General features: G+C 40.1%; 1 protein-coding gene across 1 annotated transcript in view; it reads left to right on the top strand.

Moving 5' to 3' along the window:
• SMYD4 (SET and MYND domain containing 4) overlaps positions 1-16063 on the top strand; it is a 37941-nt gene that overhangs the window by 11920 nt on the left and 9958 nt on the right. Inside the window, exons 3-6 of the mRNA XM_019650390.1 lie at positions 2248-2337; positions 4047-5208; positions 15028-15210; positions 15718-15881. Of these exons, the coding sequence (XP_019505935.1) occupies positions 2248-2337; positions 4047-5208; positions 15028-15210; positions 15718-15881 (1599 nt within the window). The remainder of the gene's footprint in view (positions 1-2247; positions 2338-4046; positions 5209-15027; positions 15211-15717; positions 15882-16063) is intronic.

Raw genomic sequence — 16063 nt, 5'->3', positions numbered from 1 at the left:
ATTACTGATTCAATTTCTTTGGTAGTAATCAGTCTGTTCAGAGTTTCTGTTTCTTCTTGGTTCAGACTTGGTAGATTATATGCTTCTGGAAATTTATTTATTTCTTCCAGATTGTTGAATTTGTTGGCATATAGTTGCTCATAGTATTTTCTTACAATTTTCTGTATTTCTGTGGTATCTGTTGTCACTTCTCTTTCATTTCTGATTTTATTAATTTGGGTTCTCTGTCTCTTTTTCTTGGCGAGTCTGGCTAAGTGTTTCTCAATTTTGTTTCTCTTTTCAAAAAACCAGCTCTTGGTTTCATTGATCTTTTGTATTGTTTTTTGTTTGGTCTCTATTTCATTTATTTCTGCTCTGGTCTTTATTATTTTCTTCCTTGTACTTCTTTTGGGCTTGTGTTGCTGTTCTTTTTCCAGTTCCCTTAGATGTAAAGATAGTCTGTTGATTTGAGATTGTTCTTTCTTTAGGTAGGCCTGCATTGCTGTGAATTTCCCTCTTAGGACTGCTTTCACTGTATCCTATAGCTTTTGGGTATAGTGTTTTCATTTTCGTTTGTCTTAAGATAGCTTTTGATTTCTTCTTTGATTTCATTTTTTACCCACTCGCTATTTCCTTATTCTTTTCTTATGGCTACGTGGTATTCTGTTAAATGGATATAATAGGAATTTATTTAGTTAGTCCTCTAGACCAATATTTAAGTTGTTTTCTCTCTTTTGCTATTTCAAACAATTTTGTGATGAGACACTTTGCATGTATGTTGTTTTGCACATACCTATAGGATAAATAATTATATCTGTAGGATAAATTCCTAGAAGAGGAATTGCTGGTCAACGTGTGTGTGTGTGTGTGTGTGTGTGTATACAATATACTTAATATATATGTTATAAATATATAACATACTTAAATATATATGTGCTTAAATATTTATACATATATATATTGCTAAATTGCCCTCCATAATCATGAGACCAATTTACGCTCCCACTAACAACACACATATGAGAATATTAATTATCCCACTCTTTTGTCACCTCAGTGTTCTATCAATTTTATTTTTCTTTGCCAAACTGAAAAATAAAAAATGGTATCTCAGTAGAGTTTTAATTTGCATTTTGCTGATTATAAGTGACATTGAGCATTGTTTCATATGTTTAAGAGCCATTTATATTTCCTGTTAGAACTGTTCATATCATTTGCTTTTTTCCTATGAAATTCTTGGTTGTCATCTTCTTGATCTGTAGGAGCTGTTCATAAAGTAAAGAAAAGAGACCTTTGCCTGTAATATGAGTTGCAAATATTTTTTACAGTTCAATGTTTGCCTTTAGATGTTGCTTTTATTGGTTTTTGCTGTACAGAAATTTTTTATTTTTATGTGGTCAAATTTATTAAATTTTTATAGACTTCTGAGTTTTGTATCATAACTAAAAAGGTATTCCTCACTCCAACATCACTTTAGACTATTCCTATATTTTCTTCTAGTGCTCTTATAGTTTCATTTTTACGTTAAGATTCCAATCCATTTGGAATTTATCCTAGTGAAAGTTTTATCATATATAGACAGCCAACTTTATTTTTTCTCACTAGCTTACCTACTTGTCCCAATACTTTTATTAAATAATCCCCATCTTTGCTCCTGTGATTTAATTTTTTGTTTTTGTTTTTGTTTTTTAGCTGATCCATCCTGCCACCTATTGGCAGCCCAGTAGCAGCTCAGCTTGGGCCGGGCATCGAACCACTGTTGCTCAGAGCTCGCACTCTTGAGTGTTTCAGTGATTTGAGATGCCACCTTTATGATTATTATTAATTCTTGCCAATTTGGTGATGGAAAAAAAAAGTAGCCCTTTTCTGCATTCATTTTCATATTTGTGGATATCTATATGTGAATTAACCATTTGTTTCCTATATATCATAGTGTTTCTTCCTTTGTGAATTTCTCTTTGTGCCACTCACCCTTTGTTATGTACAGTATTATGTTCTTGGTTTTCATTCACCTTTAGTAGTGTTTGTAGCTGAAGCCCTGTCTGATGCTGCTGTCTTCAAAGTGCTTTGAATATTTATTTCATCACTTGATCTTTACAGCTTTGCTCTAAGGTGGTTAAAAATGAAGCTGAAGCAGGGGAAGCACAGAGACCCAGTAACATTCCCAATTTCATACAGTCTTTAGTAGTTGAGCCCTTGTTATCTGAAAAAAATACTTTGAAGATGCTAGTTTCCATTTAGACCTTTGTTTGGTTCATTGTTTTACAGGGAGTATCGCACTCAGGGCCTAACACTGAGGACATTTCGCTGTGTTATGCCAATCGCTCTGCAGCCCTCTTCCACCTGGGTCAGTATGAAGTGAGTATCAGGGTGCCTGATGTGTTGGAGAGGATCTGTATGGGGTTCGCTGGAGGACTAGACCTTCATCTCTGCTTATACCTTAGAACACTAAAATCGGGCCAGTTGGCTGAATTGGAAGCAAATTGATAGCCTACCAAACTTGTTCTTTCTCCTGATTCATTTCACCTATCGTAGGTGATTATGTGGGAGTAGTGTTCGTTAACAAGAGAGCCATGGTACATTCCACAGGGCAATGGACTGTATCCAATGGGTCAGCAGTTCTCAGTGTTGAGATCAGCTGTGAGATAAGGTGCTAATAATACTTCAGGTTCCAAGGGTTTGCAAACTATTTACTTGTTAGATGAGTGGCTTTTTCCTCATCCCCTAATTGAGGCCTCAAGACAAACTCTAAAATGCCATTTTGGTACATCCATTTCAGAATTCCACAGAAATTTAAATTATGCCCTAGAATTTAGAACTATTTGAATAGTCACAAGTTCACCCTTATTGTCCTTTGGACTAAAAAACGGAGCGCAAGAATCTAACTCTAGGCCCCAAGCAACAAAGTCCTGGACTGGGCCAGCTGAGTGGCTCAGTTGGTTAAAAGTGAGCTTAAGAGCTCGAGCTCTGAGCAACAGGGCTGCCGGTTCAATTCCCACATGGGCCAGTGTGACACTGCGCCCGAGCTGAGATGCCACTGAACTGCCAACAGGTGGCAGGATGACTCAGCTGGTGAGAGCACATTCTCCTAACAACAAGACTGCCTGTTCGATGGTGGGCTATGCCCACCCACAATTAAGGCTGAACTCGGCACCTTGAGCTGAGCTGCCACCCGGATGGCTCAGTGAATAGAGCGTGCACTCTTAACAACATGGCTGCTGGTTCAACTCCTGCATGGGATGGTGGCTACGCCCACCCGCAACTAAGATTGAACACAGCACCTTGAGCTTAGAGGCCACGAGCTGCTAATGGGCAGCCAGATGGCAACTGGTGCCCTCCATAACCAAGATTGAAGAACAACAACTTGACTGGTCCCCCTCCCCAATTCCCCAACACTGGTCCCCTCCCCCAATTCCCCAGTTTAAAAAAAAAAAAAAGTCCTGGACTACTGAAGACAGTAAGTAGAAGAATTTGTGGCCAGAAGAACATTTAACCCTTTATAACTTCCCTATATTGGTTATTTCTATTTCCCTTCTTATAATAGTGATTATCATATACTGAGCACATACAATGTTCCAGGCACTTTTTTCAGCACTTTAGATATACACTCATATAACCTTATTTTCATCTGTACTTCAACCCTGTGAGGTATTATTTTCCCTGTTTTCAGATGAGAAAACTAAGACACTGGGAAATTAAGTCGCTTGCACAAGGTCATACAGCTCTTAAGAGGCAAAGTCAGTATTGGAATGCAGGTCTGTTTGGCTTCAAAGACTGCCCTCCATACCATAGTGCCCACCACACTATAATTCTTTCATCTATAAGACTTTTTCCCTCAAAACCAGAAATATGTAATAAGATAGTTAAACATAATCTCTTTAGTGTGGATTTCTTATCACTCAATTAAAAGATCACACGGTAGAATATGGTGTTAGGAAATAAGCACATGATTGTAGTTGTTCCACTTTTAATAATCCTTAACATTCCTGTAGATTTGTGCTAAGACTTTCCATAGATATTGAAGAGTAAGGACCAAGGATCATTTTGGATTTCCTTCCTGTTTTCAGACGTGTCTTAAAGACATCATCAGAGCACAGACGCATGGGTATCCAGAAAGATTGCAACCCAAGATGATGCTGCGTAAGGCAGAGTGTCTGGTGACACTGGGGAGACTACAGGAGGCAAGTCAGGCCATCAGTGATCTCGAATGTAACCTCACCGCCAAACCAATCCTAACAGCTTCCCAATTTCAGATTCTGCAGAGAAATCTCGGTCATCTGAAAATGAAGGTACAAGAAAAGGAGAATATCACAGAAACCTTCCCAGCAGCTCTAACCAAAGCCTTTGAGGATATGGACCTAAGGGAAGAGAATGAACAAATTTCCAGTGCATCATCATCTGTGAGGTTATGTACAGACCCTTTAAAGGGCCGCTACCTGATTGCCACAAAAGATATTCTCCCAGGAGAGCTCCTGGTGAAGGAGGATGCTTTTGTGAGTGTCCTTAACCCGGGAGAAATGCCACCACTGCATCATGGCCTGGAGAGCAAATGGGATACCAGAGTTACCAATGGGGATGTCTACTGTCACAGATGTTTGAAGCACACTTTGGCCACGGTTCCCTGTGACGGATGCAGCTATGCCAAGTACTGCAGCCAAGAGTGTCTGCAGCAGGCCTGGGATCTCTACCATAGCATAGAATGTTCTCTAGGGGGGCTGCTTCTCACACTGGGGGTCTTTTGCCACGTTGCCCTGAGGTCAACTCTTATAGCTAGATTTGAGGATGTTGACAACGTCATAAAGAAGCTTCGTGGAGAGATTAGAAACAAGGACATCTGTTTACCTGAAAGCAAGACTCTGGTGCAAACCAGTGATGACCTGGGAGGGGAGGGTGAGAAAAATGGCAAAAGGTTTGAGACCCCAATTCCTGGATGTGATATTAATGGGAAGTATGGAAATAATTATAATGCTGTCTTCAATCTTTTGCCTCATACTGAAAACCAGAAGCCAGAGCACAAATTCCTCTGTGCTCTAAGTGTTTCTGCGCTGTGCAGGCAGCTGGACACAACCAGTTTACAGACCCTCACAACAGGTTTGAAATCATCTCAGCCGAAAGCAGCAATGGTTCCTGCGTTGTGTCAAGAGTTGCATATTTGGGGAGTGGCCATGCTGAGACACATGTTACAGCTACAGTGTAATGCTCAGGCAATAACTACCATACAGCAAACAGGTAAGAGGGAAATGTTTTTCTGCCTTACAGTATTGTTTTGATGTAGCCAATGTTTGGGGAGAAAGACCTATAGAGGAAGCCAATAGAATGGGCTCATGAGAAAACACAGCAGTCATGTATTATCATGATTGTGCCACTGAAAAGCTTTGTGAGCTTAACAAATTATTTCACCCCACTCTGCCTCAGTTTTCTCATCTGTAAAGTGCGTAGTTTAATCCCACATAATTTTACAGCATTTTGAAGATGATGTGTTTGTTTGTAAAAATACTTTAAAGCTAAAAACTTTTATTACCCTCTTTTTCTTTTTTAATTTAAGATTTTATTGGGGAATTGGGGAAGGAGAATAGTGTTAGGGAAGGGGACCAGCCAAGTTGTTGTCCTTCAGTCTTAGTTGTGGAGGGCGCAGCTAGCCCAGCTCCAAGTCCAGTTGCCATCCGGCCACCTGTCGGCAGCTCACAGCTGCTCAGCTCAAGGTGCCGTATTCAATCTTAGTTGCGGGTGGGCATAGCCCACCATCTCACCTTGTTGTTAGGAGCACATGCTCTCATCAGCTGAGCCATCCTGCCGCCTGTTGGCAGCTCAGCGGCAGCTCAGCTCGGGCACAGCTCACTGGCCCATGTGGGAATTGAACCGGCAACTCTGTTGTTCAGAGCTCCCACTCTTAACCAACTGAGCTACTCAGCTGGCCCTACCCTCTTAATTTTTTATTGTGAAACAAAACTGAAACAATAAAGACTACAGAAAGAACAGTGTCTATAGTTAAGGTATCAGAATCTTAGCTCACTCATGTGACTCAGGTACTCTTTCTCTTCTCTTTTCAATTGACAAATTTTTCTCATTTTGCTGTTTTAAATTTCCAAGAGAGGAACCTGACCGAGCACAGCTTTTCACACAATACTACCATAGCTGTTGGCCAGCCTATGTTTGGGCTGTCCACTGGACAGGTGCCCTACAATCTAGGGGCCACCTCTAGACACAGACCAGCCTAGCCCTGCTTTCCTGAACCAGATCCTATATCTAAGGGGAGGTTAGATGTGCCCAGCATCATGAGTGACATATCTAATATAATGTACTGACAAGAGACCTATTATGGAAAAAGAAATTGTGTTTCCTATATTTCTATCGTCTGATCTCCATTTTGGCTGATAATGTCTTTTGATTCAATAAGTTCATTATATTTTTCTCAATTTTCTAATAAACTGTTGAGGGGAGGAATTAGATATTAACCAAACCTAGGATTTATAAACAGATGAATATTAAATGTGGCTTAACTAAACTATACACATTTAGCTCTTGATCTTCTCATATTCAGTAATGTAGAATTTTGTCAACCTTTTATTAGATTTTTTTTTTTTTTTAGCTGAGCCATCCTGCCACCTGTTGGCAGCTCAGCGGCAACTCAGCTCGGGCTGGACTCGAACCGCTGTTGCTCAGAGCTCAAACTCTTGAGCGAGCTCTTAACCAACTGAGCCACTCTGCCGGCCCTTATTTATAGATTTTTATCTTTAATTTTAATTCAGCTGCCAAGTTATGTGCTATATATGTATTTCACTAGAGGTGTTTTTGGGCAAGACCCTTATCCCCATCCTGAAGCATGTGGAATGCCCAATAATAGCCCTGGCTTCGTCCCATTGTACTACAAAAGCACATTGCAAGCTAGTCTCTATTTTCTTCTCTGCTTTCTTTTGCTTCTTTGAGCTGTTGCTATCTTCTAAAATAAATCTGTTGAGTGTTTTTCCAGAATTATGTTTCCCCTTGGGTACATTCACTGGCATTTAAAAAAATATTGTTTTCATTTTGTTTTGCTTTTCTGAATATAAAAAATAGTATATGGGCTTCCAGATGATAATGGCAGAAAGTTACCAACTCTTGATTCTATTGTGTCTTGTCTCGAAATTACTTAATAGAACATACAAAAAAAGATACAAATACCAGGAGCTCTGAAAACTGGAAACTATTGTCCAGGTAAACAGTACCGGGGACCGCTAACTCAGGCTGACTCCCTGAGACCGAATGGCAGAACCATATGGACAAAAGAAGGTATTTTCCATCCACTTTCCTCCATAGGCCTACCCCTTACAGCCAAGGAAATGTTTTTGCTCTATGCACGTGACATTTCATCACACTCAATATTTTTATCTTCATAGCAAATTTGGGGTAAAATTTTTCAGAAGTTAAGAGTGAATTTTTGGCTAGACTAATAAAGTTAACAAGAGACATTAACAGAAGAAAATGTCTAAAATTTATTGTAGATGTACAGTGAAGGTGCCATAAAAATATGAGACCTGAGTATGACCCATTGGGCAGTTCAGGCTTATTTGCCATTCTGGAGCTAAGGAGAAGGGGGTTGTGGTTTGGGACTTTGAAAGGCAGGAAGGCAGATGGAAAAGCAAATGGTTGGTAAATAAATATTTGCTGGGCATCTTTAACAATGGGACACAGAAATGACTTTGAACAAATGGGCCTTGCTAGGTTCCTCTCTGTCACACACTAGTTTACATTATATAGCTATCTGTGATATCTTCCTTCCTAGAGCAGGTCCTCTCTCTAAATTCCCTTTAGACAAGGGGAAGGTCAAAGATTTTTTTCTGGGTCTTTTGTGTCTTAAAAATAACCAGTTTAAAATAGTCAGTATCCCAAAAGTCATATTTTGGGAATGCCAAAACTGCTCCCCTTCAATATGAAATAGTAGACTAACCCAAGGTAAGAAGACATCTAGCAAAATAAGGAAGACATTTTTATAAAAGAAACTCTCCACACTGAAATATATCATCAACCTCAGCTCTCAGAAACATACAGATTGTGTCTATAAAACAAAAATGATTAAGTTTACAAGAAGCTGGCAAAAACTCCATAGTTGTGAGAAACTTTAATATACCACTCTGACTTTGATCAACTATATTAAAAAATAAGAACCTAAAAACCAAGATAATGTAATAAACTAGGGAATTCAGTAGATATATTTATCAAGACTTGTGTCCTATAGACTAGGGATGGCAAACTTTTTCTGTAAAAAATATTCTGTAAATATTTGGGGCTTGGCAGGTCATGTGGTTTCTTTTGCATTTCAGCTGCTATGGTAGCATGAAGGCAACCATAGACAATACACAAACAAACAAGCATGGCTGTGTTCCAATAAAACTTTATTATGGACCCTGAAATTTGAATTTCTCATAATTTTTCATGTCATGAGAATTCTTTTTTTTTCCAACCACTTAAAAATTTAAAAACATTCTTAGGCCACATTTGTACAAAAACAGGCAGCAGCAGGCAGGATTTGGCCCACAGGCTACAGTTGACAGACTGATATAGACAAAGATTTGACAAATCTAACTAAGAAATATATTTAGGAAAAAACTCCCCCAAATTGGAAACAATGAAGGGGATATAACCAATAATATAAATTCATTTTTGTTTATTTATTTATTAAAGATTTTATTGAGGAATTGGGGGAGGGGAATAGCGTTGGGGAACTGGGGAAGGGGAATATCGTTGGGGAACTGGGGAAGGGGAACAGACAAGTTGCTGTCCTTTTTGTTCTTCAGTCTAGTTGTGGAGGACACCGCTTCACTGGCCCATGTTGGTATTATGATCATTACGCTCTTTCCAGCTGAGGCAGTTGGTCGCTGGCCATCCAACAGCCACTCATGGTGGCTCACAGCGGCTCACGGCAGCTCTCACCAGCTCACGCTGGCTGCCAACCACTCATGGCAGCCCAGCTCCAGGATGAGCTGTCATTCACCATCTTAGCTGTAGAGGGCGCATCATCACTGGCCCTAATGTGGAAACCGAACCAGTGGCCCTGCTGCTCAGAGTTCACGCTCCCAACCCAACTCTTATCCAACTGAGCCACTCGGCCAGCCCCAAATTCACTTTTAAATATTAAGCAAATATTTAATACAATTTTAAACTATTAAATTTGAAAATACTAAGTAGACAACATCATAGAAAAATATCAATTGCCTAAATTTTCCCAGAAAGAGAAAACATTTCAAAAACCCAATAATTGTGGAAGATATTGAAAAAGTTACCAAAATATTTACATAAAAACAAGCCAGACCCACTGTTTTCCATGTGAATTCTTTAAAACTTGTAAGGAACATATTTAGCCACATTTTTTAAAAATAAAGAAGAAAAAAATCTTTCAAGAAACAGATAAATTTTATCCAATATACACTATGCCAGGGCATGGGGAACCTAGAACCCCTTCCCATTCGTTCTGCAAAGCCAACAATAAAAACTATAGACCAGTCTTACTTGTAGATGTAGAGATTCTGAATAAATCACTACCACATCACATCCAGCAGTTTATTAAAGGAGTAATAATATGTGACCAAGTAGGGTTTCTTCCAGAAATGCAAGGATATTTTGATTTGGAGGGCTGTAAAAGGAGGCGTGGATGAATGTGGAGACATGCCATATTCTTAGATGAAAAGACTGAAAACTAAAAATGGCAGTTTCCCCACAGTAACCTAATCAATCTAATGCAGTTCCAGACAAAAATCACAATTAGAAACAATTAGATGTTAGGGTTTTGTTTTTTTAATTTGACAATGATTCTAAAGTTCATCTTGAATAAGTGGATGAGAATAGCCTTTTTGTTTTAAAGAGTATTGAAGGGGCTTGGTACTTACTATCAGATTTCATAACACTACTGAGCTACAATAATTAAAAACAGTTTGGCACTGATATGACAGCCCCCCCCAAAGTATTAGATTCTTTCTTTGAATCATTAAAAAGTTAGATATTTTAAAATTAAACCATAAAATATCTAGGAAAAGGTAAGTGAACATTTATGTGTTCTTAGAAGGAGAGAAGCTTTCTAAAATATATAATACCAAATTTAGGAAATTAAAAGATAGTTAGATTTAACCTAAATACCAAACATAAAAAACATTATAATCAGTAAAGAAGATAGAGAGTGTGAAAAAGGTCCTTGAAGGAATGGAAACACTGGACTGGGAGGCAGCAGACCTGAGTTCCCGTTGCAGATGTACTGCTAACCCTCAGTATGAACTTGGTCAGTTTACTCAGCCTCTGTGCGTCTCAGTATTCTCATGCAGAGAGGACTGGATGAACCTACAGGCTTCTGGAGAAGATTATTTGCAAAAATGACCCCCACAATTTCTCCCATCCCTGTATGTTTGTCCCTTTGCAACTTGACTGCTTTTTCTCCCACCAAGAGGTGGTGTCTGTTTCCCCTGCCCTCGAATCTGGGCCAACCCTGCAACTTGCTTTGACCAATGGAATGCAGTAGAAGTGACCTTATGTGACTTCTGAATCTAGACCTTAAGAGACCTTGCAGCTTCCGTTGTCAACTTCTTAAAATGATGATGTGGCTATGTGAACAAGCCTGGCTAGCCTCCTTGAGGGAAACAGACCAAGTGCCAGATGAATGCAATCATATGAGTAATCCCAGGCAAAACCCGCAGAAAAAACGTTCAGCTAAGCTCAGGCATGAGTTGCTGGCACACAGCATTGTAAGCAAATGAAATAGTTGTTGTTTTAACACCCCACCTCCAAAAACCCATAACCAAAAATTGAAATATGAATGACAAAATGAGAGAACATTGCTAGCAACTATACAGCTCTTAAAATCCAACTTTTTAAAATATGCATAGGGATGGAAATGTTCTAAAACTGGATTATGATAGTGGTTGCACACCTTATGTATATTTCCACCCAAAACTTATTGAATTAGTACGCTTACAATAGGTGAATCTTATATTAAATAAATTAGATCTCAATAAATATATTAAAAATATACATTTTAACAAAGTTGTAATAAGCGGGGTCTGGTCTGACCTCTTTCTAGTAATTAAAACAAGATACCATTTTGGCCTATCAAATTGGCAAAGTTGCTTTGGTTATTATTATTATTATTGTATGCATTTTAGGTTAGGCTGTAAAGAAATGGCCATGACATGTTAAGTGAAAAGAAGTAACTTACAGGGGCCGGCCGGGTGGCGCGATAGTTAAGAACTCGCTTGGGATGCCAGAGGGCCCCGGTTTGGATCCCACATATAAGGGCCAGTGACACTGCCCTCTACAGCTAAGATGCTGAACAACAGTTCAACCTGGAGCTGGGCTGCCGTGAGTCGCCAGTGACGGCGTAGGCTGCAGTCCCTGTTGCAGTGGGTTGCCATGGGCTACCGTATGTAGTGAGTGGCCAGCAGCCGTCCAGAAGCCGGCGACTGATCTGCCTCACCCAGGAAGAGCGCAATGATGGTGCCAACTTGGGCCAGTGAAGCAACGTCCTCAACAACTAGATTGAAGAACAAAACAACAGCAACTTGTCTGTTCCCCTTCCCCCAATTCCCCAGCACTGTTCCCATCCCCCCAATTCCCCAATAAAAATCTTAAAAAAAAAAAAAGTAACTTACAAACCACTGTGTGCACTATGGTGCCAATTATGTTAAAATTGCCATAGATAAGGCTAGAAAGAAGACTGCAAGAAAATGCAGCCAAATGTTATACCTGGCTGATAGGATTATACTTGACCATTATTTTCTGTATAATTTTCAGGTTTTAAATTTTCCTGATTATCATGTATTCTTTTGTAATTTTAATTAGTTTTTTAATAAAAATAATTCAAATGATTCGAACATTTTTTATATGAACATTTTTAAGGCACTTGATACATAGTGCAAAGTTGCCCTCCAGGAAAGCAGTACCAGTTACATGCCCACCAGCAATGTTCACTTTCATTTCTGAATTCAATCTAATTTTGTTTTAGTCTGCTCATATTTCTAATCTTGTTATATCCCTTTTTATTATTTCTTTGGGGCTCCAACACCGCCCAATTTAGTGTTCTCATTGAATTTCATTAGCAGCTGTTTCATTAGTAGCGCAGAAGAAGGATTAAAGTGCTAACTAGGATAGACTGACAAAAAAAAACTTTAAAAATGTATGTTATTATCTTTGAATAAATCCTATTTAATCAAAGTGCCTCAGAAACCTCTCTTTGGTTCTTATCTTAAGGGACAGAGTTAGGCACTGATGATATTCTAGACCAGCGGTTCTCAACCTATGGGTCGTGACCCCTTTGGGGGTCCAATAACCCTTTCACAGGGGTCGCCTAAGACCATCGGAAAACCAAAAGATACTTACATTACGATTCATAACAGTAGCAAAATTACAGTTATAGAGTAGCAACGAAAATAATTTTATGGTTGGGGGTCACCACAGCATGAGGAACTATATTAAGGGGTCGCAGCATTAGGAAGGTTGAGAACCGCTGTTCTAGACCATGGTATGTGTGGTTCTGTCTCAGTGAGAATGGCACATGTTGTATCTGGATTCAAGTCGTAACAAGGCTCAGCGAGGTTCTGTGTAGGTTCAGATCAATTCACTGCCCTTTGCTTTCACTCTTCAACAACCAAGGAATCTACCTGCAGTTTGGGTCCTTGACTATTCAATATACACACGGATTTCTTGTTTTGTAAAATATCTACCAGAATAGGTATATTCTGGAAGGATTGCGAATGAATCTTTTTCTCTTTTCTTGAATCCCATTTTAAATGCACTAGGGATATTATTAGCGAGGTACACTTTTGGTAAAATAAAGCATCATTCCATCTTATTTTTTACACACAAAATGTCACATGTTAAATTTGGTTGATAAGGTACATACCTAGTCTCACGTTCTATTATCTCTACTAATAGATGACTAATGCAAAATATTGAATTTTTTTTTTAAATCAATACTTAATTTTTTTGACATAATTAGAGAGAGACTCAACTCTGACATAAATACTCACCACACTCAGTTCCCGGCCCTACTTCTGTTAAAGGATAGCCTATAAATAATTCACGAAGCTGACATTACTCACTGTATTGTGATCATTTTTTCTGGGAAAATCTTAGCAGCTGTTCTAATATAGATTGCCAGTTATCAGTGGTTGGGAATGCAAGGCAACTTTTAATTATGCAGAGGCTGATTATTCAGACCACAAACTGTTCGTGCCCTGTACTACTCCTTCCTGCTGCCTACCTTTTAGCATTTTCACTGCTCATTAGCACGTATACCAGAAGGGGCAAAGCGGGGTGGGAGGAGGGGAAACTGAAATCTGTTAAGCACGTAGGAGAAGCTCTGATGAAAGATTTCAATACAATTTGTAGAATTGTTGACTAAAATTGAGTCATTTGGATGCTCTGTGAATGTTATTTATTTGTCCTATTCTTGTCCTCCATGGCAACAGATAATAGATTGGTCTGCAGAGAGACATTATGCCTATATTTCATGTTTTCCTTTCTAGAACATTTTCACATGATGGTTCATGATATTTTCTCTATTCATTGCATTTGTACCTAGACTGCTTTATTCCTTCGGAGATTGGCGTATTGAGATTCCTGGCATATACAGTGATACCAGAATTATCTGATGGTTTTTCAGTTTTCCAGAAAACTGAAAGTTTCCCTCTGAGTACCAATATCTTTCTTATTTAACGAGTTCTGTTGGAAATACAATTTCCTCATATAAACCAAGGCCACTGAACACAATTTAAGGCTTTCTGGATGCCCCAGCTTATCCATGTTGTGCATGCTGCTGAGATATGGCTATTACAAAAGCCCATACAGGTGTGCTGTCAGTGTAGGAACCTCTGGTGAAAGGAAATGTTGCAGTTGTAGTAAAACTTGAGTGGTACAGTGTTTTTGTTTGCCCTGAGGCAACTGTTATTCTTGTATAAGTTTTCTGCCTCCTTCTCCAGTCTGTCGCCTGTCTCTTTGGCCGTTGTCAGAAAACCTGCCTCTTATTAGTTCTGTTTCTGGGCTGCTGTGGGCTGAGAAACTGAATACCCAGGTTAGAACTGTGGCTAAAATAAGAGCAAGTAGGCCTGCACAAGGGTACAAAGCTCGCATATGAAGAGCTGTGGTGCAGAAATAGCCTCGCTGCTTAGAGGCTTCCTCCCTTCCTTCCTTCCTTCCTTCCTTCCTTCCTTCCTTCCTTCCTTCCTTCCTTCCTTCCTTCCTTCCTGATTTTCAATCATGTAGTTGAATTGCTGGTTAATTGTGTTTCAAAGAAGAGATTGTTTGGGACGTAAGACTGTCTTGAATAGAGCTAGTCCAGAGTTTTTTTCGATGAGAACCACTGCTGACTGACTTCCCATGAAGTTGGGACAAAGGACAGAATGAGCAGGAAAGTGTAAGGACCACTGATTTTGTACAATAGAAGCTTGTTTAGTTTGGGGTAGTAATTAGGTTACTTGTTCTGTTAACCAACCAAAGACCAGTTCAACAAAAGCACTTAGACTATAAAAGTCTTTGGGAGGGGCAGCCAGTTAGCTCAGTTGATTAGAGCACAGGGCTCATTAACACCAAGGTTGCCTGTTTGACCCCCTCATGGGCCACTGAGCTGCACCCTCCACAACTAAATTGAAACAACTACTTGACTTGGAGCTGATGGGTCCTGGAAAAACACACTGTTCCCCAACTTTAAAAAAAAAAAAATCTTTGGGAAATAACCTGGTTCCTGTGTCCTTATGAACATTATGTAACTGTCTACCTAGATAGCTCTCAACTGGTAATTCCTTTTTAATTATGTTTTATAAGTTCTAATCTTTGGTTTTTTGTGGTATTGAGACACAGTGGTTAGGTTCCAGGATTCGGGTGGACTTTTTGTGTGTTCATTTGCTTTGCTTCCTGGGGACCAGAGTTTGCTGTGAGCCATGTTCAATGTGATTCATATCGGATCCGGCTATGCAGCTATGACTCAACTGGGCGTCAGGCCCAGCTGTGCAGCTCATCTTCTGAGGAATGGCTGGTGAGGGCAGGACTAATGCCCTGACCCATGTTCCCTTTTTCCTCGTGCACCTCCAGAATCTAAAGAGAACGTCATTACCAACAGCAGGCAGGTCCGCCTTGCCACGGGCATCTTCCCTGTTGTCAGCCTCCTGAACCATTCCTGCAGCCCCAATACCAGCGTGTCCTTCATCAGCACTGTCGCTACCGTTCGGGCATCAGAGCAGATTGGAAAAGGGCAAGAGATTCTCCACTGCTATGGTGAGCCATCCTGTCTCGTTGCTGTCTACCCTAGTCCAGCAGAAAAGGACAGAGTGAACTAGAATGAGCAAAGCACTGGGAACGTGCCTTCACCTGTCCAATGTTTGTTTCTTGGAAGAGGCAGTGCATCCTTAGGCAAAAAAGAAAGAAAAAGGAAAGGGAGGGAGGAAGGGAGGGAGGGAGGGAGGGGAGAGAGAGAGAGAGGAAGAAAGAAAAAGAAAAGGCCTTCTTACTGGGCCCCGTTGTGTCTAAATTATCATGTATGTCACGGCTTCATCCCCATTAGCTTCATATTCTGAAAATGGGCTGGGAGCAACTTTTTGGATTCTTTTTCTTTCTGTCCCCTCAACTTGGAAGCTTATTTCTACACCTGGTTCCACAAATATTTGAATAAAGGGTACTTATCACATGAGGAATAATTGGCCAGATCGTCTGCTAAGCTGAAGTTTTTTAAGTAGTGCTTAACTCTCTTGCTTTAAATATTGGCCAAGTGTGATCTCTCGGCAGGGCCTCACGAGAGCAGGATGGGTGTTGCTGAAAGGCAAAAGAAGCTGAGGTCTCAGTATTTCTTTGACTGCAACTGCCCAGCCTGTCAAAATGAGCAGCACAGACCCGCTGCAGGGCCCAGGTGGGAAGCATTCTGTTGCAGCCGTTGCAGAGCGCTCATGCAGGTAAATCTCTCTTCTCCTTTCTCTTCTTGACTTCTCCTGGAGGTCAGCTCTCCAGCCCAAAGGCCACAAATCTTTAGGAGGAAGCCATCTGGGCTCATAAGTGCTAAGAGCAGTACTCTGTCTTCCCTTTCAGCCCATCTTCCCCACACATTGATTACCCCTCTGCAGGAACAGCAGGGGAA

This window comes from Hipposideros armiger, unplaced genomic scaffold, assembly GCF_001890085.2.
Source record: "Hipposideros armiger isolate ML-2016 unplaced genomic scaffold, ASM189008v1 scaffold_141, whole genome shotgun sequence".
NCBI classification, from domain to species: Eukaryota; Metazoa; Chordata; class Mammalia; order Chiroptera; family Hipposideridae; genus Hipposideros; species Hipposideros armiger.
The sequence above is the reverse complement of the archived record's forward strand: the minus strand, read 5'-3'. Positions and strand labels throughout refer to the sequence as shown.